Raw genomic sequence first — 21,751 nt, forward strand, 5'->3', positions numbered from 1 at the left:
CACTCACCTACTCCTTAAAGCTGCACTTGAACCTGTTGTTTGTTGCTGGTTGCGGTCCTGACACCACATCTTCTGCCTTCTCTGACCCGTTGCTTACTCTTGCGCCAGATTCTGTAGACACGTTTGCTCTTCTCCTTTATTTAAAAGGCGAACTACAAACTAGGCACACAGTTAGTGACCCGGCCTGAGAGTCTTCCTGCCCAGGGCTGCCTAACTCAGACCGGTTGCTCCACGCATCCGCTCCCTGGGAAAGCTTGATGAAGCTGATTGATGAAGGGCGCCCACGGTCCACCTGCATCCTGTACAGCGCAATCAGGAGAAACTGGTTTGAACTGTGACATCCCTGGGGCCGTGAGCAGGGATTTGTAAATGGCTGCATCGAGAGTTTTATATGCACCTTCGGATGTACATGATGTCTCGTCATCAGAGGCCTTCCACTGAGGCAGGAGGAGCCGGACAGAGGAGAGCCCACCAAACTTTGCCCACGGAAGCAGCTAGGTGTAAGGTGCCGGGGGAGACGGAGGAACCCCTCCGTGTGACCGTCCCTCCTCCCCAGGAGACCCAAGGGCTACGTCAGCCACAGGCAGGCCACTGTCCCCGACTTTCTTGTTGAAGGAATTATACAACACAATTTTGCTTTTGGTTTCTTTCACTCCATATTACCAACCTGGGGCCATTTTCTCCCCCCTTTAATCCTCAGAGCAAGGAAAAGAGACCGGCTGTGTGTTGGGGAGGGGAGATAATTCTTTTTTACCTTGATAATTTGAGAAGTGAAGGTTTTTAATATTTTGGAAAACTTAGAGATAAATCCTAGTAGAACTTAAAATAGGATATAAACCGCCTACCACATGCGCAAAGCTAAATGTAGAGAAAGCAGGGCCCTGGCAATAAAGGAAAGCAAACGGGGGAGAAGCACAAAACCAAACAGCACAAGAGAAGGTGGCAGAGTTCATGGCAAAGGTGTGAGGGACAGCAATCCATGTGGATTGCCTGACTCCTCCACTGAAGGACAGAGGCTCTCCAATTGGTTGGAAAACTGAACCCGCTGTATTATCAGACAGCGTAGGATTCAGGGCAAGGAAAGTTACCACAAGGGACGATGGATCCTTTTATATTGTCAAACGTATCACTTCATTTATTTTTAATTTAATTTAATTTAATTTTTTTGTTAATCCTCACCCAAGGACATTTTTCCATTGGTTTTTGGAGAGACTGGAAGGGAGAGGGAGAGACAGAGAGAGACTTCTCGGTTGTGCTTAGAATGTGCTCCCTCCTGTGTTCTGCTCCGAAAAACGAAGCATCTTTTTCTCCCTTGGAGTCCTAGCCCCCGACCGACACGGGTGGGTATAACACACACAGAGTTCTGAATACCTGCTCGTATAAGCGGACTGTCCTGTGCAATTGTATCAGGGAGGACCCAGCTCAGGTTGATGTCCTGGGAACCAGCGAGGCTCTCATTAAATTTGTGGGTTCAAAGTGGCATTTTGTTGCTGTAGCTCATATCATAGGTTGTTTCAAGGTAGTGACCAAACAGGGAGGCAAGGGCTCGGGCTGCACGGTATCCCTTAGGTCAGTGGTCGGCAAACTGAGGCTCCCGAGCCACATGCGGCTCTTTGGCCCCTTGAGTGTGGCTCTTCCACAAAATACCACGTGCGGGCGCGCACTTACAGTGCGATTGAAACTTCGTGGCCCATGCGCAGAAGTCGGTATTTTGTGGAAGAGCCACACTCAAGGGGCCAAAGAGCCGCATGTGGCTCGCGAGCCGCAGTTTGCCGAACACTGCCTTAGGTCACATCTTTCCTGGTCCCAGTTGCCCATCGGGTTCAGTTCCAACAGGCATTCTCATTTGAGGTGCATCTTCACCCACACTGGACAGCTCGCCACGGTCCCTGAGCTTGGGGAGCTGGGTGTGCAGAGTTTGAAAAGTGAGCAGGGAATATTTTGAGTGTCTCCAAGGAAACACGGACACACATACACTCATGCGGGGCATCCTGCCCAGCTGGCACTGTGGCAGCACAGCCCCAACATGCCCAGACTTCCAGCTTCGCCCTGGTAGGAACCGGAAGGGAGGAGACCCAGTGGCGCCCTGTGTGGGTCTCCCCAGGGGAGCTAGCCAGTTAGGGTACAATTCACAGTCAGTCCCAGTGGCCTCTGACATCAGGGCTGCGTTTTCATTGTTTGTCAACTTATTTTCACAGCGTAGAACTTAAATGTATTTTTTTTTTCAAAAGAAAACTATCCATTTTAGAGGGAAGTTACTGAGGGTTTTCATCAAAAAATTACATTGTGATTGTTATTTTATTTAGCAACCCTCACTGAATCATATACTTGTCTCTTTGGGACAATTCAGCGTTTTAATCCCACACTGGGAGGGAACAGGGGTGTTTGCACCTTAAGGTGGACAGTAGCCATCACCCCGAACCCCAGCGAGCTCCTGTGCTGTTTGACTAGGAAGCAAGCACCTGTGACTTTCCCAGGCAGAGACAATTTAACAAAGTGACAGTGTTAGCATTTATCATTTTTAAGGTGAATCCTTTGGGTAAGTAATTTATGCACCTGATATAAAGTTCAAAAAGAGCAAACAGATTTATAGTGAAGGGGAGCCTCCCCGCCCCCACCCTGGTCAGGGCCTGAGCACGTGCACACAAATGGTGAAATACTACGTACAGCGTTCTCTTTCCATATAAGCCCAAGTAGTGGACCCACTCTTTTTTCTCTCCGCTCCTCCTCCCCTCTTCCTCCTCCTCCCTCGTCTTCTCTGTCTCTCGGTAGCTCTATGAGGCTCCATGGTTTATGATGTTGCTGGACAATCACAGTTAGTGTTCGTTGCAGCATTATTTATAGCAATAAAATGCTGAGATTTATACAATGGGAATTGCTAAGTGGAATTGTTGGCTTAAAGATTACATGTTTTTCAATTTTTGAGAAGATACTGCCAAATTATCTTCACACTTTAGCCGTGTATGAGGGTGCTGGTTCCCTATACTATTATCTAAGGAGTTTATCATGACCAATGTGTGAGTCGTAGATGGTATCTTGTGCTTTTAACTCGCACTTCTACTGTGCAAACCTGTGTCTTTTAAAACTTAAACTTTTCACTCTGTACTTTTTTGTAACTTATTAACTAGATCACCTTGAGCAAACATAAGAGTTGGCGCTCGGTTGTGGGAGCTTGCTAAGGCTTGGGTTTGGGCGGCTGGTGGTGTGTGGTGTGCATGTGTGGCTTACCTTTAACATATGATCCCTAGTCCCACAGCAGTGCCAGCAGTTAGTTGTCACCCATGTGACAGCCGGGGCCCCAGGGGCTCATTCAGCCCTGACCTCCTTGCATTTCCTTTGAGGATTAGAGCTCACTGCGGAGGGTCGGGCACAAGCCGGGAGTCATCTCTGCCCGTCTCTGCCTGTGGGGTGTGAATGACTATTGGCCACATATGTGAGGAAAGCACCACGTGGGGGTCCCCAGAGAATCCTGAGCTATGGAGGTGAGCATTGTCCAGCTTTGAGTTTGCGATGCTGGCGGGAGGAGGGACTGGGCAGTACCAATGGGGATGTTGGAGCAGGTGTGAAGGATCGGTAAGGTGAGCTTGCCTGGCCCGACATGAGGACCTAGGGCACACGGAGAAATACAACACAGCTGAAGTGTGTCAGATCACAGGCAGTTCTGGGTCAGTCAGCTGAGTTCCTAAGGACCAGTGCTGTGCTTTGGGGCTGGTGGTCGGTCCTCCTGGATCAGAAGCAGGTTATTTTCCTCTAGGCTGTCTCACCATCCCCGCTTCCTCTTTCATCCCCCTTGCTGGTAGGCGGAGGTCTCCTTTGCTTCTTTTTTTTTTTTTTTAAATATATTTTTATTGATCTCAGAGAGGAAGGGAGAGGGAGAGAGAATCATGGATCGGCCGCCTCCTGCATGCCCCCTAGTGGGGACTGAGCCTGCAACCCAGGCATGTGCCCTTGACTGGAATCAAACCCGGGACCCTTCGGTCTGCAGGCCGACGCTCTATTCACTGAGCCAAACCGGCCAGGGCTCCTTTGCTTCTTTAAATGCTTTGCTCCAAGGGGTCGCCCAGGTGGACTAGCTCTGGGCCACTCCAGTCCTGAGGCTGCCTGAGGTCTCTGAACCGCAAGCGGACCCCAGTACTGTGCTCCTTGTGTGTGTGTGTGGGGGGGGGGGGGGGGGGGGGGGAGCTCTGCACACCTGTGGTGTCTCTGGGCAGCTGCTGTGGTGCCAGCCGGGTCTGCAGTCCCCGAGAAGGGGGACGCTCCCTGCCTGAGCTCACCCTGCAGCTCCTCTGAGACTGCGGTGAGGGTCCCAGCTGAGCGCCAGTGATTTCTCTGATGTGCTGTTTCCTTCCTTTGGAGGGAAATCTAAATTTACTGAGAAAAATGTGTTCTAGGGCCTCCCGAATGTGGCAGGGGAGGCCTATGGAGGGACGGGCATGGCCTCAGAGCTCATGGCAGCAGCCTCCGCGGCCTTGTGGACACAAGGCTGTGTTTCCGGCCCACGCCACTGACCGTGAGAGGGCAGGGGCTCAACATGTTACTCAACATGTTACCGGCAGCCTGTTGTTCCCCACTTGACACCTTCCAGTGGCCTGGGGCCAGCCCCACCGCCTCACTCGCCACCTCCTCCTGGAGCTCTCACGCCTTCCCTGCACGGGCGCCCCTGGAACGGGCCTTCCTGTCCAAGTTTGGGACGCAGCCCCCATGTCACATCCTGGGCCAGGCCCTCCCTGACTCCTCTGGCTGGAGCACCATCCATGAATTGTGGTCCTGTGAAGGCAACGCCCAGAGGTGGGGTGGATGGTGACCCTGCAGGTCTGCAGGTGCTTTGAGATGGGCCTGCTTCAGGCTGAGCACTTCCCGCCGAGAACCGCGGCTTAGCGGGCGAAGCGATTCCCACTCCCAGCAGAGGTCTGGCCAACTCCAAGGCCAAGGCCTTGGACACTCTGCTGCTCTGAGGCCCATGGTGGACACCAAGCCTGCCACAGCGCTCGCTGACTACAAATGAGCTGGACTGACCCCTCTGAAGAAATGGCCGAGTTGACCTGTGACCACTAACACTGAGGACCCTACCCTTCTCAAAGACGCCACACGGGAGTGGGCTCTGAGGTCGCAGGGGTGGAACATGCCAGGAGCAGGGTGACTTCTGGCAGACATCCAAAGGAATAGTCGGGTGCTAAGAGCGCCCCTGGGAGACCCAGCCGTGATTCGTAAAATTCGGGTCAGCCAAATTGAGTGTTCCCTGGGGACAGCAATCCTGTGTGAGCCTAGCAGAGAGGTGTGAGCCTGATGGTGGGGAAAGAGGGGCTGGGACATAGGTGCTGGTTTCATCCAGGAGGGCTTCCCTGTAGCAGGCGACACACATCACACTCACTCACACACATCTCTTCCTGCTGCTCCACAGCGGCTCTCCACCTGCCCTGCATGGTCCTCCTGTCTGCCCTGCCCCCTCCCCTGGGGTGTCAGCTTCAGTGGCGACAGGAAGTTCTCTGTGTTCACCACTGAATGTCGGCACCTACCCCAGTAAATGCTCAGTAAATGTTTGTGCAACAAATGGATGAATGAGTGAGTGAGTGAGTGAGTGAGTGAATGAGTGAGTGAATGAATGAATGAATGAATGAAGAAAGAACAGGGCCTGGATCCCTGTCAGCTCCATGCTGCCAGGGAAAGTCTTGAATGACTGAGAATAAAAATAATACTGATAAGGAAAAAACAACTTTATTGATGTGGCAAATAATTTGACATATAAAATGAAGACAAACACCCTGGAAAACAAATTCCAGATGACTAACCGCCTAAAAACAGAGAAAGAGGGGGTGAGTGTTGTGGGAAATGGGCTCAGCCAATACCAGTTAGCAGTGATTCAGGTCCAGCCTCTCTGTGTGTCTGCGGCTGAAAGGCCACTTGCCTCCGCCCAGCTGTCCCTGAACCTTTGTCCTCAGGACAAAGATGCCCTCGGCCCCCGGGACCTGGGGGAAGTTGAGCCGGGGCCGCGTCTCCATGCCCAGCCCCGCAGGTGTGCATCTGAGACCTGGTGATTTTTCTGCTCCTGGTATTGGTAGCACTCATCCAGATCAGTGGCTGGGTTTGTTTGTTTGTTTGTTTGTTTGTTTGTTTTTAAATTATACTTGCTTAGAACTTCTGAACTGTGCTGCCTTGACATTTTCTTAAGAAACTTAAATGCAGCAGCAGGAAAGTGACTTGATTTCAGCATCAGTGACAGAGAAGCTTCAAGGAACTTCCTGCCAATCTAGCCTCAGTCTTGCCGGGCAGTGCTTGAGGGAGTGAGACCTGTGGTGGGCAGGGCCTGGGTGGATGCTGGCAGAGCGAAGGGTGGGTGGGTCCTCGCTCAGTGCTGGGCCCGTAGTTCCTCGGTCAGTGCAGCCAGCGTGCTGTGCCCTCCGTGGCCAGGGCCCACTTCAGCGCCTCCTCTTACTGTCACTGTCTCAGGTCAGCAGGAGATGCCATGGACCTGGGGTGGGGGGTCGGGGGTGGCTCCCACCGCTGCTGGTGGCCCAGGGTCTGTGATTGGTAGCCGCCCCGAGATGATGGCAGAGGCTGACTTCCCCACCTCCCTCCACACGCCCTGGGCATCAGCACTGGTTTTCCCTTTGGAGACCCTTCCAAGCCCCTTTGGGTCTCTGTCTGAAAACCAGGTGGGCACTCTCCTGAGCGCGAGTCTGCAGTGGTAACCACTGTCTCCTCTTTTCTAAAAGTTGAATTTATTGGGGAGGCATTGGTTCACAAAACAATGCAGGTGTCAAGTGTACAACTCAGTAAACTGCTCTTTACACTGCATTGTGCGCCCATTGCCCAAAGCAGTCTCTTTCCTGCCCCATTTTCCCCTCCTTTGCCCACCTCCACCTACCCCTCACCCTCTCTCCCTCTGGCTATCTGTGTCTATGTGTTTTAAATAGATACTAGAGGCCCAGTGCTCGAATTCGTGCACATTGAAAGGAAATTAATTAGAAGAAATATTTTAATATCACTATTCACCCTTGCTCTATAATTCACAATCGACAATGACAGATGGAAACACATGCATGCGATTGGTGCCAGCGAGAGCTCCCTCTCTCTCTCTTTCTCTCTCTCTCTAAACTTGCTTAATTAGACCTGCTTTCTGATTTAGCTAAACTTTTTCCAGCCCAGTGAAGCACCCCAGCTTCTCTTCCAGATGATTGTCAGCAACACAGCCATAAATATCAACATGAAGCAGATTATCATTGTAGATCATGCAGGGAGAACAAAGGGTAAAATATTTAACTGCAGCAGTGTTTGACTATACTCTGTGCAGTGAGAAAACCTGAAGTCATTTTCAAGGTCCACCATTTCTTCTTTTCAGTAGGGTCAAGTTTCTAAGCTTTCTAAATCTCCATTTTCCGGCTAATGAAAAGAAAATAGGATTCCAGTGAGTCTCCTAAATACCTACTCCAGGACTTCTGTGAGGATCAAATAAGATGAGGCACAGGGAAACGCTTCACAGACATTTGGTTAAAGTGTAAAATGTTTCCACCTGGCTATAAAGCAAGTTGTGTTCCTGGGCTGAAGAAACTCCAAGGAGGCTAGTCGCTAGGGAGAGGAAGCCAGGAATTGCTATGTGACATCATTACCCGGCGCCCACAGCAACCATTTTCGGGCTGGGCTGGGCTGTGGGCTGCATTTTGTGCCATGGGTTCTCAGCAGCATTGGCTGCGATTTGGTGGGGTGTTGCTCCGGGGTGGTGGCGGGGCCTGTGTCCCACTTGGGGGAAGCCGAGTGTTGCTTTGTGGGCACCAGGTCCGTGGTGCCATTTCTCTGTAAATGGCCAGTGTGCATCACGGCAGCTCCTGCATTGAGCGTCTGCCCCCTGGTGGTCAGTGCGCATCATAGCGACTGGTTGGATGGTCGGACACTTATATTAGCCTTTTATATGTGTAGATGTTTGTTGGTTTGTTGATTAGTTGGTTGGTTGGTTGGTTGGTTGGTTGGTGTTTTTTCTTTGCTGAATCCCACCACTGTCTCCTCTTGTCTGCTCCTCCGTGTCCCTGACGAAGGCCATGTTCGAGCTGGTCACCTCTGAAGCTTCCTACTACAAAAGCCTGAACCTGCTCGTGTCCCACTTCATGGAGAACGAGCGGCTGAAGAAGATCCTGCACCCGTCTGAGGCGCACATCCTCTTCTCCAACGTCCTGGATGTCATGGCCGTCAGCCAACGGTGAGCATCCCGCCTTCTCGCCTGGGGCGGCTGGAGCAAGTGGCCAGTGCTCCTTATGTGGGCTTCTCTACTTCTGTAGGTTTGGAATTTTCTATGATAAGATAGGAATAAATATGTTCATCCAAAGATCCCCCTTCCTCCTAGCAGGGCAGTCAATCACGTCCCCCTGGACTGTGGCTGTAGGTTCTTCCGTGAGCACAAGTGTCCGTGCATCCCACAGTCAGGAGGGTGTGCAGCTGGTGTCATGGCAGGTCAGGGTGTCCGTGTAAGCTAATCTTTATCCTGATAGAGTCATAAAGCCCTGGCCTGGTGCCTGCGGGGTTAGACCCTCGGAGCCAGTGTGGAGCACAGCCCTCGGTTAGTGCCTCCACCTCACCAGTGGGAGGGTGTTTGCCCATGTGGCAGTGTTTCCCAGAACTGTGGTTATATCTCAGCCCCTAGGAAGGATGGGATATGTTTAGTGGGGAGGAGCAGACATCTACCAACTGATTTCTGCAAAGAAGAACGAACTCCGATCCTATTGTTAGGGTAAAAGAGCCACTTAGCATTTTCACTGTAGGCCATGGATTTTTACCAAGAAAAGTGCAGAACTCAGCTTTGGATCATGTGGTCCAACCCGAGTGTCCAGGTGTGAAATCAGGTGTGGCAGAGCTGCTGGCTCTCAGTGGACCCCGAATGGGTCCCTGCCCAACACTGACACCTCGCCTTTCCGCTTGCCCTGGGCTTGGGAGGGCGAGAGCCCCAGGCCCGAGCAGCTGTGAGACGCCCTCGGCCTCAGCTGCTTCACCCTCGCTGGAAGGAGAAGGGTCTTTTTATTTATTTATGTATTTATTTATATTTTATTAGGGAAAATTCCAAACATGCGGAATAGAGACACCAGTGTAGCGAGCTCATGCTTCAGCATCTAAGTTCAGCACGTCCCCACCCCTGCATGACACCCATGGGATCTGTCTGATACAAATCCTTAAAAAAATGTTTTTTTATTGATTTCAGAGAGGAAGGGAGGGGGAGAGAGAGATAGAAACATCAGTGATGAGAGAGAATCATTGATTGGCTGCTTCATGCACACCCCACACAACCCAGGCATGTGCCCTAACCGGGAATTGAACTATGACCTCCTGGTTCATAGGTCGACGCTCAACCACTGAGTGATGCCATCTGGGCTGATACAAATCCTTGTCATCATTTCATTTCATCTGTAAATCTATCAGTATACATCTAAAAGATAAGGTCTCTCTCTCTCTCTCTCTCTCAAAAATACTGTAGTCCTAATGCTATTTCCACCTAAAAAACTGGACAGTAATTCCTTGATGTGACCAGCTATACCACCGGCATTGGGATCTCATCTCGTAGTGCTTGTTGGTTTGTCTGGGCGAGACCCACTGGCGAAGGTGTGTTTTGAGTCTCCACCCAGGCGCCCTTACCCACAGCCGCTGCCTTCCGCAGGTTCCTCCTGGAGCTGGAGCGCCGGATGGAGGAGAACATTGTCATCTCGGACGTGTGTGACATCGTGTACCATTATGCGGCCAACCACTTCTCGGTCTACATCACTTACGTCAGCAACCAGACCTACCAGGAGAGGACCTACAAGCAGCTGCTGTGAGTGTGCCGGGCTGCGGGCCACGCTTCACGGGGACACGGAGCCCTGGCCCTTGGACCTTGGCTTTCCCGGGATAGTATCCACGCCTGGTGTGTTCCAGGGGGGATCCATGTCACTAGAGAAATATTGATCCTGAGACGGCCAGCTATGGTACCCATTGGACCTCTGTCCAGCTGTGCAGAGCTCTGTGAGGTGTAGAAAAGGGAGTTTGAGGCCAAGAGGACAGCTTGAGGCCAGGATGGCAGGAAAGTGATTTGAACCAGAGACAAAACAAGGATGGGCAGGAGGAAGTCTCTTTGGTGGCTACCCAGCAACGCCCTTGAATTTCTTGCTAATCTACCCATTTAGGAAATTTTCTTGGCATTTCAGTTGACAAAATACTTTTTCAGTCAACTTGCCTCTTTTTAAAAATATATTTTTTTTTATTGATTTCAGAGAGGGAGGGAGTGGGAGAAAGAGATGGAAACATCAATGATGACAATCATTGATCGGCTGCACATCCCCCACTGGGGATCAAGCCCGCAAGCCGGGCATGTGCCCTAAACCGGAATTGAACCCAGGACTCTTCAGTCTGCAGGCCAAAGCTCTATCCACTGAGCCAAACCAGCTAGGGCTCAACTGGCCTCTTTTGAATCCTTTGCATTTCTATGCCGGGCATCATGGCAGAGTAACCAGGGATGTGTTCTTAGATGGGGCATGCAAGAATTTGCTGGGTAGTGACATGTGATTGCCACACTTACTTCCCTGGGCCTGTCTGTCAAACCCTGTCATCCACTGTGGATGTTTTAAAGCTGGAGTATTGGGGGGGGGGTTATGTTTGGGATTTGAAATTGGGATTGGAGGGAATCGGAAGCCAGCTTTGAGCACCGACGTGAGAAGACAGGCTTCCAGGAGGACAGGAATCCAGGTATCACAATGCCCACGGGTACACTGGTGTGGCTGCAAGTGCAGACTGTTTGGGCTTGAGCCCCAGGCAGAGGGTCCATGTCCCTCCAGAGGGCCTGAGTCTAACTCCAGCGGCAGTTTCCTGGCGCCCTCGTCAGCTGCAGGCCAGCTGTGGACCTGGCCCAGGGCCAAGCCCCTCTGCAGACAAGGTGCCTCCACCTGCAGGAGGAGCACAGGTTCCTGGCAGTGGCCTCCAGCTGCTGCCTGTTTCTGTCACTACGTGGGTTCACCTTGCCACAGGTTCCTGCTGGGTAAACCATCCGACTGTGCATCTGATTCATAGACTTGCCCTCCCACACGCAGCATATTCGGCCAAGTCTTCGTGGGCCAGGCATGTGAAGTCACTATTTTACATTAAAATAAATAAATAAATCAAGCAACGGGTGTTTGATGCCCGTGGGCTGTCTGGTTCCTACGAGGCTGTGGGTGGGGAGCCAGAGACTTACTCCAGTGTCTGTGTCCCCAGCCAGGAGAAGGCGGCCTTTCGGGAACTGATCGCGCAGCTGGAGCTCGACCCCAAGTGCAGGGGACTGCCTCTCTCCTCCTTCCTCATCCTGCCTTTCCAGAGGATCACACGCCTCAAGCTTCTGGTGCAGGTACTGCCTCTCCCACCCGACCGGCAGGTGGGGCTTGTGTATACTTCTGCCGCACACCTGTTTCCTTCGGGCATTCAGTCTGTTCCACAAACCCTAATTAAACTCCTACTGTGTGCCAAGGAGCTTGGGGAGGAGAGATCAACAAACACACAACCAGGAAGTGGTCATGGCGATGAGGACAGTGAAACTGGGTAACATAATTGGGTGCCTTCCTGGCCACTGCCAATTGGAGGGTCAGGAAAGAGTCTCGAATGAGTGACATTTAAGCTGAGAGATGGCTGACAGGCAGGAGCCATTCAAGTGATAGAACAGCTTATGCAAAGGCCCTGGGGCAGCCAGGTGCACAGACAGGAAGGCCAGTGAAAAGCTGGGGGAGTATGAGGGGAGTGAGTGTGGAGATGTAGGCAGAGACCAATCAGCAAGGGGTCTAAGAGGCCAGGTAAAACATTGGGCTCTGTCCTCAGCGTGACAGGGATTCACCTGATCTAGTTGACATTTGTAAGAGCACACAGAGGCCACCATGAGGAGAGTGATGGGCAGGAGGGCAGGAGTGAAAATGGGAGAAGGGGCTAGGAAGCAATTAAAAAAAGGAGGATGGCATGGCTGGCATGGAGGGTGGAGAGTGGAAGGGTCCTGGAGGGAAGCGAGTGAATTGAGCCTGGGACTTGCTTCTGTGGAGTAGGAAGGAAGAGAAGAATCTTCTAGTTTGAGCAGCTTCCGGAGGTGGGGAGGACAGTCTGGGGAGCGGCCCAGGTTCATGTTGAAATAGCTGAGCTTGAGATGACTTTGAGCAGTTGAATATTCAGGTTTAGAGTCAAAGGGAGAAGTAGGGGCTGGAGTTCTCAGCACAGAGATGGCATTTAAGAGTGAGACCATCGAGGAAGGACAGAAAGGGACCCGGAGACCCAGCGCTGGGACACACCGTGCCCAGAAGGAACGGAGAGGAAGCTAGTGTGAAAGTCCCGTGCACCTGGCTGAGAAGCCACACCACCCTCAGCATGAGGCCCTGTGCAGGGTGGAAGTTTTATTCCAGAGGAAAAGGTGGGGCCTGAACCATGCTGACTTGGGCACAGGGGGACCATTAATGACAAGGTTTGGTGGCCCCATGTTGGTGAGGGTGCAAGGAAGCACTTGGGATGACTGCAGGCTCTGGCTTGGCTGCGGACAGAGCTGGGCAGGTGACCACACAGGAGGCTGTGGCGGTGTGGCTGAGAGACGCCAGAGGCAGCAAGGATCTGGGTCTGGTCTGGTCTCAGAGGGAGGCTGAGCATCGTGTGAAGGGCGAAAAGGCATGCCACCGTGCAGGTGTCTGAAGGAACGGAGTGGTCAACAGCGCTGTTCGGACAGCAATTGCACGGGGCAGCTGGCAGAGGACTGTGCTCCGACACACCCAAACCTCCCCAGGGGACCGAGCTGGTCCAAAACCATAGACACAGGACTGTGAGGCAGAAACCATGCAAAGTTTGGAGAGCAAAGCAAAAATTGTAATCTATAGGTAAAGGCGACGTGAGCATCATTTTTTGATAATTCAAGAGAATTTAACAATTAGAAAACAGACATTTTGATCGATAAGACCAAAGTCAAGAAAGCTTTAGGGTTATTGCGACTTGGCTTCAAATCCCAGCGGAGGGGGAGGGAAGCCCCTGGTGCCTGCCATGAGCATGGAGCTCCCCTCGGGTCTGCATCACCTCCGGTCCCTCCCTGCTGGACCTGTCCTCCCCGCCAGCACCTGGTCGCCTCCTTCGCTTTGATGTTTGTTGTGCAGTGAGGTGTCAGGCTCTGGATTGGCCCTCAGGGTTAGTCCTCATAGGAGACTGACCTGTGGTTACCAATTTAGAGCCAGGCAAGGCATTGAGTCAGGATGCTCGGCCCTCGGCCCAGCTGAGGGTTCTGCCCTCTATTGTCACCTGGTAGGGTTGTTTGTACGTGGGTGTGGGTGTCGCAGCAACCAGAGGCTGTTTGGACTGGTGCAGCAATGAGGCCACCACTGCAAAGGGAGGGTGGGAGCGGAGAGGGGAGGAATGGCCGTTATGAAAATTCATGCCGACTCTCCTGTGCTCAGAACATCCTGAAGAGGGTAGAGGAGAGGTCTGAGCGTGAATGCACCGCCTTGGATGCCCACAAGGAACTGGAACTGGTGAGCATGCGTTCTCTCTGTTTTTCCCAGTAAATTGCTTCCTCGTCCACTCCTGCCTCCCTGCTCCTGCTCCCTCGCATGCCGGCGTGTCTTTGGGAAATGCATACTAATTTAGTATTTGGTTTTGGGATCCAGAAGAGTCCCTGGGTCAGGCGTGTCCTGCGCAGAGAGCACGCTGTCTTCCTTCTCCACCCCGACTGCCTTTTCCAGTCTGACAAATGACTAAGGACATCTTATTGTTTAAATTTGCTTTCTAACAGCCTGACAAGTTTTCCCACTTTGCCTTTGTCCCAGAAGGTGCTAGAGAAGGGAGCTCCAGCCTGATTGAGACTGGCCGCTCAGTCTCAGCTGTGGGCGCACTGTCTGACCACAGCGATTGTTCAGCCCTCTGGGGCCTGAGTGGCCAGCAGGAAGTGACCCGGGACAGCGGGCTGCAGGGGCCCTGATGTGTCCTGCTTCACATCCCAGGTGGTAAAAGCATGCAACGAGGGCGTCAGGAAAATGAGCCGCACGGAGCAGATGATCAGCATCCAGAAGAAGATGGAGTTTAAGATCAAGGTGAGCCCTCACCCATCCGCGTGTCCCCATCCAGCCCAGTTGGTCTGGAGCCTGGGTCTCTGGCCAGAATCCTCAATTGGCCACCGCTGGTCTCAGTGCAGTGTCACCTCCCAGAAGCCGTCCCTGAGCCCCTAACTGGAGGGCACCCCTCGGCCCCCTAGTCGCAGGCCATCACATGGGCCTAGACCAGTGATGGCGAACCTATGACACGCGTGTCAGAGGTGACATGCGAACTCATTTTTTTGGTTGATTTTTCTTCGTTAAATGGCATTTAAATATATAAAATAAATATCAAAAATATAAGTCTTTGTTTTACTATGGTTGCAAATATCAAAAAATTTCTATATGTGACACGACACCAGAGTTAAGTTAGAGTTTTTCAAAATGCTGACACGCCGAGCTCAAAAGGTTCGCCATCACTGGCCTATAGACTGTCTTCTGAGAGATGTTGGGCAAGGAACTTGCAGCCACCTGCTCTCGTATACTGGCTGTGTATTTACACCAAGTACCTAAAAGGGAGCAGCCCAGGGATTCTTAAAGCTGGAAGGTTTGAAATTCTGAGGGAAGTTACCAACCTTCTCCCCAACTTTGCGTAAAGATTCAGGCATCAGTGAACCTCAGGGCCTGCATTTTTGGTGCTGTGGACACATGAACATGCAGTGCCCACCAAGGGTCCCTGAGGTCGTGCTGGGTTTGGGGGCTGAGCCCCAGTCGAGGATGCAGACATGGCCTTGCGAACCCCTACATATCTTTACCTGCCAGGCTGAGCCGGGTGCCAGGAGCCTGCCCCTGGACCTCACACAACCCAGTTCTCTCCTCTCCCTCTGAACTTGGCCCCTACTCTGATTCTGCATCGCACTGGCAGAGGCTGGTGAGGGGCTCACACACACACACACACACACACACACACACACACACACAGGTGTTCATGTGGGCACCTCTGTGTGTGTGTGATCCCCTCTCCAGCCTCAGCCAGTAGTTACACGTAGATACACTTAGACACAAACACACATATATAGAAGCATGCACAGATACGTATGCAACAGATAATTCACAATTGCACACACAGGCACAAACACATACACAGCTGTACATATGTACACAGACCCACACACACACCCTGCCCTCCCGCGTTTGCCTAGGACTCGCCCCTTCCTCCCACTGGCACTGCGTGTGCTCTGGGCCCAGCCCAGCCCTGGCACGCTGTTCCTCGTGCTCATTACCCCAGTGAGGGCCCTGGGGGAGCCTCGGGCAGGCGTGGGCACAGCCGTCTGACTCCGCCCCCCCTCGCGCAGTCGGTGCCCATCATCTCCCACTCCCGCTGGCTGCTGAAGCAGGGCGAGCTGCAGCAGATGTCCGGCCCCAAGACCTCCCGAACCCTGCGGACCAAGAAGCTCTTCCAGGAAATTTACCTCTTCCTCTTCAACGACCTGCTGGTGATCTGCCGGCAGATCCCTGGGTGAGCGCCGGGCACTGCTACCGGGCACTGGGGTCGGGGAGGGTGAGCATGCTGTGGGGGCAGCCCAGGGAGGGCACCCGGGGAGATGGTTCCCTATGGCCTGGGGAGGCCGGCAGGATGTGCATAGGCTCAGGCTTTCAGTCAGGTTTAAGGTCAGCTCTGTTCTTGTTGAGCCTTGGGCCTTTGGGCAAGTTAATTTAAAACTCCTGGGCTCAGATCCCCCTCCTGTTGAATGAGGCTTTTACAGGGATATGGAGAGGCCAGCTCAGCGCCTGACACACAGTGAGTGCTCAACAGAGCAGCTGCTGTGGTGTTGTCCGGTCCCCCAGCCACACCATGGGAGGGGTGGTTTGAGGCAGGAAAAAAAGAGTTCTGGTGGGGCCTCCTGGAGATGGGGGTGAGGAGTGGCAATGGTGGGGCTGGTCCTCCTGGGGGCCAGGGTGAGGTGTCCCCTGGGACCCCTAGGCTTCCCCGGGACCTACATGCCCGCCTGCCACCCTTGGTCCCCAGAGACAAGTACCAGGTGTTTGACTCGGCCCCTCGAGGCCTGCTCCGCGTGGAGGAGCTCGAGGACCAGGGCCAGACGCTGGCCAACGTGTTCATTCTGCGGCTGCTCGAGAACGCAGACGACCGGGAGGCCACCTACATGCTGAAGGCGTCCTCTCAGTGAGTGCCCACTCGTGTCACCATCCCAGGTGGAGCAAGGCTCCAGGGCTCAGCACTTGGCCCGCCCAGTTCCCGTTCCTCCCACCCCCAGACCTGTGGTGAGCGTTTCTGTCCGGGGTTAGTAGGTGTAGCATATTGCTGTGTGTGTGTGTGTGTGTGTGTGTGTACACACACGTGTGTTCCCTCAGGGCCTCAGATGGGGGGCGGGCCCTCTTTTCCAATGAGATGTTGTAGAACCCTTGGGCCTGGCTGACCAGCGAACTATCCTTGTGTGGCCTGGGGCCCATTTCATCGCCTCTCTGAGCAGCCAGGCTACTTGCCCTGCAGCCCAGGGCTCTGAGAGGTACAGCCAAGATCAATGTGGGGAGACACCCTCTCACCCCCAGACTCACAGGTGCCACCCTGTCCATCTAGGTCCAGTCCCCACCGCATGACATTGGCCCTCCCCAGCTGACAGGTTTTTAAAAATTTATTGGGATGACATTGGTTTGCAAAACCATACAGGTCTCAAGTGTTACAATTCAACAAAACATCTGCACACTGCATCGTGCTCCCACCACCCAGCACAGTCTCTTCCGTCCCCACCCCCCTTGGCCCACCTCCACCTACCCCCACCCCGCTCTTGGCAAATCCCTTCACCTTCTTTGTTCCAATTCCCCCCCTCTCCCCCCCGCACAACTGACACTGCTGACAGGTCATGGCTTCTGGGCAGCTGACCCCTGCCGAGCGCGCTTTCATGGGTTAACTTTGGGGTTTGCACAAGGCTCACCTTCACCAACTGACTTTGTAAAGTGCACGGGGGAGATTCTGTCAGGCTCCCCAGCCTCTCGCTGATTTCTGGGCACCTGTCCTGCTGGAGCCCTGAGCCAGGCTCAGGACTGAGTAGCAGGCTTGTTGGACACTTGACGCCACACCTCTGTGGGGGCCATTGCTCTGCGGTTGGGCATTTGTCCTCTTCCCTGTCCCAGGAGTGAGATGAAGCGCTGGATGACCTCCCTGGCCCCCAACCGGAGAACGAAGTTTGTTTCCTTCACGTCCCGGCTGCTGGGTAAGTGGCCCTCTGGGACCAGGACACCTCTGGGCAGGACAGGGGAGGCCTCCGTGGCATCAGCCCCAGATGCTTCCCGAGCCCATCTTCCCAGAGGCCTGTGTGGCCTCTAGGATGCCCACTTTGACTGGCGATGGTCCCAAGTGCCAGCTGCTAGCTTAGTGCCCAATGGGGGTATCAGTGTGCTGATCCCTGCAGACACTGGATGGTGACTGAAGGAGTGTCACTTGGAAACCAGAGGAGTCTGGGCCCAGAAGGCAGACGCCAGTGTTCTTTGGGGTTGCCAGTTGTCTGAAAACCATGCAAAATGCAAAAGGGCCCCAGTCCAGCTGCCTGTCAGCAGCTGCCTGTCTGACAGTGTCCACCGTGTCCTGAGCATCCCACACTTGCTCCCAGGGCCTGGTCCAAGCTCAAGAAGGTCCTTCTGAAGCCTCAAATAGGAGCCCTCACCTCCTGTTCAACCCTTTATGGGTGTAATGTTTTATCCGAGTCCCAGCTATTTTCCTCTCATTTTCTTTGGAGCCAAGCCTCCTCCCTCAAGTGACTTCTCTTCAGTTGCTGCAAGACAGGCAGCACATCCCTACTAACTGCAGGGCAGTGTGTCCCTACTAACTGCAGGGCAGTGTGTCCCTACTAACTGCAGGGCCATGTCCAGGGTTTGCTGGGTGGGGCAGGGCGGTGATGGATGAGGAGGATGTGCCACCTCTCTCCCTCCCTTCAGACTGCCCCCAGGTCCAGTGCGTGCACCCGTACGTGGCCCAGCAGCCAGATGAGCTGACACTGGAGCTGGCGGACATCCTTAACATCCTGGACAAGACGGAAGACGGTAAGGCAGGGGCTGGGCGTGTCACTCACTCGTGCACCCAGGACTCTGCACCCAGCTGGCACCAGCCCCAGGTGGAGAAGCTGGCGGATGGGTAGGCGAGCCCAGGACCTGGCACGTCTCTGCTCCCCTAGACCGCTCTGCCCATCCTGGCTTCCCCAGCTTTTCCTCAGCCCAGAGAAGGTGCTTCTCCCAGGGCCTCTGCTCTCCTTCCCCCAACCCACGAGGTCCGCCTCCCCTTCACACCAGGCCCAGTCTGAGCACCGGTTCTGCGCCTTCCCCTCGATGGCCCTGGGCTTGGCCCACCACCCTCACCCTACCTGTGACCCTAACTCTAAACTCCATATTTGCCACAAGCTTCCAGGTGAGCCCTAACCACCAGGCTCAGAGCCCTGTGTGGGCCAAGAAGCCACCCACCCAGCTCCCACCCAGCCCTGCCGACGGTGTCAGCACCAAATGAGGTTCACTCCCCACCCCTGAAAAACTGATCCCTTATTGCTACATCAGTTGTTCTTCATCAGAATCCCCCAAACGGCACGGAGCATCTCCCCTCCCCCAACTCCTCCTCCCCTTTGAGGTCCTGGCTAGAAGGCCTCGGGCTGGTGACCTCTAGGGGATTGCTGCTGGTCCCAAACTCCAGGGCCTCACCTGGCACTGAAAGAGCAGTGTTTCCCTCCACCCCTCCCCCAGAATAAAACAGCCCAACATCCTTCCCACATGGCCTGCAGAGGGTGAGCGCCAGGCCCTCAGAGCCCAGGTCCTTGTCCTGCTCTGGGACCTGCCAGGAACCCCGTCCTGCAGGTGACCTCTGGGGGAGGGGGACAGCCAGGGCCCTGTGCTGGGGTTGGCCAGTTCATGACAGCCATCCTCAGCTGACCACCCAACCCTCGGGAGGCTCAGAGAGGAATGCCAAGCAAGAGGGCGATGTGACATTCCAGGCCCGGGAACCACCAATGAGTCATCACCCCCACCAGCCACTGGGATGCCTCTTGCTTTGGGGAAAGCCCTTGGGGACCCCTGCCTCATGTGGGACAGCTTAGGATGACTGAGTGCTTGGGAATGGGTTCCAAAGGCAATACATTTGGGACACACTGTGGCACAGAGCTAGCTGGTTCCGTCACAGCGATACCCACATACTGTGCTCCCTAGGAGGGTGTCAGGGCGGTGCCTCCCCAGAATATGGGAGGCAAACCCAATCTGAGGGTCTCCGGCAGGGGCTCTCCGAGCAGGCTCCTCTGGGAAGGCCCACTGGGCTCCTGTGCCAGCAGGAGGGCTCAGCCAGACCCCTGTAGGAGCTCCTGACCCTCCCCCTCCCTGTGCAGGGTGGATCTTTGGTGAGCGTCTGCATGACCAGGAGAGAGGCTGGTTCCCCAGCAACATGACTGAGGAGATCTTGAATCCCAAGATTCGGTCCCAAAACCTCAAGGAATGTTTCCGCGTGCACAAGATGGATGACCCTCAGCGCAGTCAGAATAAGGACCGCAGGAAGCTGGGCAGCCGAAATCGGCAGTGACACCCCTCCCCCAGCCCCCAGTCCAGCAGGGGGTGTGGGTAGGCAGGTGGGAGCTGGGCCTGGCAGGCAAACGCACTGACCGTGGAGGGGCGCTGGGGGAAGGTGACCTGTGCAGGAGTCACCCTGACCCCTCATCCCGGCCACGTGGTGAATGCTCACATGTCTTGGCCCCCTGCTTGCAAACTGGAAAAAAAGGGTGCCCACATCTTTCCTCTGATGCATTTGTAAATGAGAAATGTATTTTAAACAGTATTACACCACCTCTCCCTCTTGTCTCTTAGAGGGGGTGGAAGGGGACTGGCATGCTCCAGGGGCCTCCCCCCAGCACTGGAAGAAGCCCCAGACCCAGGGTGTCCCTGGCCCAGGGCAGGTGCGAAGGTGATGATTGTCACGAACCCCTGCACGTGTCCTTCTCTACCCTGGAAGCCATTAGAATCCACCAGGCATGCAGATGGACTGCCCTTGCCTGATGAGCTTGATGAGCGGCCCTGGGTCTCCAATTTACAAGACTGAGAGACCAACTGCCTCTGTCTGCCTCTCCCAGCCTCTGGCTGCACGGCCAGACCCTGCCTCGTGGCAGGCCTACCAGAGCTTGGCAGAGGGCCCGTGCCGCCTCTGGCTCCCTGATGGGCTGGATGTAACGTGTCTTCTGGCCCCTTAAGGAGCCCAGGTATTGTAAGGAATGAACTAGTCACTGCATCCTGATCAGTTGTGGTTCCAAGAAAAGCAAATACCATGTTTTGGCTGCATTAAAAGAAGCATCATGTATAAAATAAAGAAGGTGAAGTTCTTTTTTATTTCCCTGCTGCACACGGGAATGAGGTGTTCGGTTTGGGGCAGGGAGAGAGGAGTCCCCTTCAAGGTCAGTGGAGGAGGTATATCCTGAAGGAGGGGGTTGAGGAGGCCTCTGGTGGAGAAGGGAGCAGCCAGGGTAAGGGCCTCTACTTGTTCAAGGACTCCAGAAACAGAAAAGGATGTTTGAGGGAGTTGGAGACGCCCTTCTGCTGCAGTGAAAGTGAGAACCCGGGTTTGGAAGACCACAGTGGGACTGAGGTGTCAGTGTGTGGCAGTCCCACAGGGAATCTGACCACCAGGCACGGGGCTGGGGCTTCCTACCTGGCCAGTCCCTGGCCTTGGGCACGTCTTCCCACCTGTGGAAGTAGCAGCCAGTTAGCCAGAGGCTGCAGCTCCTCCACCAGCCGAGCTGGCCCTCACAGCCACCCCACCATCACCCCTGGTTCTGTCCTGGAGTGTGGACGGGCCTGAATCTGACCACCCAGCCCCTCGCCTAGGACCATGCTCTTTCTGCCAGGACACACTGTCCTCTGCACCAGAACTGGCCCTTGATTAGAAGCCGGAGGTTTAGATCCAATGGGGCTTTGTGGTTTCTTCCCATGGGCCACAGCATGACTCGGCATTCTTGAGACCTCAGATCCTTTGAGAATTGCATGAATCCTGCAAGATGCACACGCTTGCAGTACACGTGTTCAGCTGGGGAGGGACTGATGCTCTGTGCTGCACCCCTGGTCCCGGAGCCACACCTGAGGCCCCAAGACTGAGGGAAGGGTAAGAGGGGCCGTTTCCAAGCCCCACGCTGCTGGGGAGAGGGGAGGGGATAAAGAGTGGCGGGAGTCGTCCAGTGGTCCAGGCCCTTGTCCAGCTCTTTTTGAAGCTGGGAAACCACATGCTGACTTGGATCCTCTGCTCCGAGGAGGGCTTTGGCCACTGGAGGTTATGTGATTTAAACAGTTTCATGAAAACTGGTCAGTTTCATAACAGTCCTTTATAAGCAGAAACTTGTAACCCATGAAGTGTTTTGGGGAGAGTGTGTGTGGGGACCACGTGTGCTCATCTTGGGTATCCAGGAACAGGTGTGGCCAGGAGATCAGGGAAACCAAAGAGGCCAAATACCTGAAGAGAAAATGGTGGGAAGAGGAGGAGGAACCGCTCCCTGCCACCAGCACCCACGCTAGGGACCTCCCAGGGCCCGGGGTGATAGCAATCTCTCCTCCGGGGCTTCTCCTCACTCCCAAAGGCCCCTGGGGGGCGGGAACAGGGGCAGGTCACAGTTCTGGCTTCCCTGCTGCGCCCAGGGCTGGTCAGCCACTATTTATAATCTCTCTCCAAATTATAAACGCTAGGCTCCTTGGGGAGCGTGGAGACAGAGCATGATCAGGGTCGGAGGGCCAGGGCCAAGTTGGGGAGGAGGGGGAAG

General features: G+C 54.3%; 1 protein-coding gene across 1 annotated transcript in view; it reads left to right on the forward strand.

Annotated features, from left to right (window-relative positions):
- NGEF (neuronal guanine nucleotide exchange factor) overlaps window positions 1-20,313 on the forward strand; it is an 82,727-nt gene extending 62,414 nt beyond the window's left edge. The window contains exons 6-15 of the mRNA XM_005882946.2: window positions 8,031-8,191; window positions 9,638-9,790; window positions 11,203-11,332; window positions 13,395-13,469; window positions 13,938-14,027; window positions 15,323-15,486; window positions 15,997-16,152; window positions 17,121-17,200; window positions 17,922-18,026; window positions 19,346-20,313. Coding sequence (XP_005883008.1) covers window positions 8,031-8,191; window positions 9,638-9,790; window positions 11,203-11,332; window positions 13,395-13,469; window positions 13,938-14,027; window positions 15,323-15,486; window positions 15,997-16,152; window positions 17,121-17,200; window positions 17,922-18,026; window positions 19,346-19,536 — 1,305 coding nt within the window. The 3' untranslated portion in view covers window positions 19,537-20,313. The remainder of the gene's footprint in view (window positions 1-8,030; window positions 8,192-9,637; window positions 9,791-11,202; window positions 11,333-13,394; window positions 13,470-13,937; window positions 14,028-15,322; window positions 15,487-15,996; window positions 16,153-17,120; window positions 17,201-17,921; window positions 18,027-19,345) is intronic.
- The last annotated feature ends 1,438 nt before the right edge of the window (window positions 20,314-21,751 follow it).

The sequence above is a fragment of the Myotis brandtii genome, unplaced genomic scaffold (assembly GCF_000412655.1).
Source record: "Myotis brandtii unplaced genomic scaffold, ASM41265v1 scaffold744, whole genome shotgun sequence".
Taxonomy (NCBI): domain Eukaryota; kingdom Metazoa; phylum Chordata; class Mammalia; order Chiroptera; family Vespertilionidae; genus Myotis; species Myotis brandtii.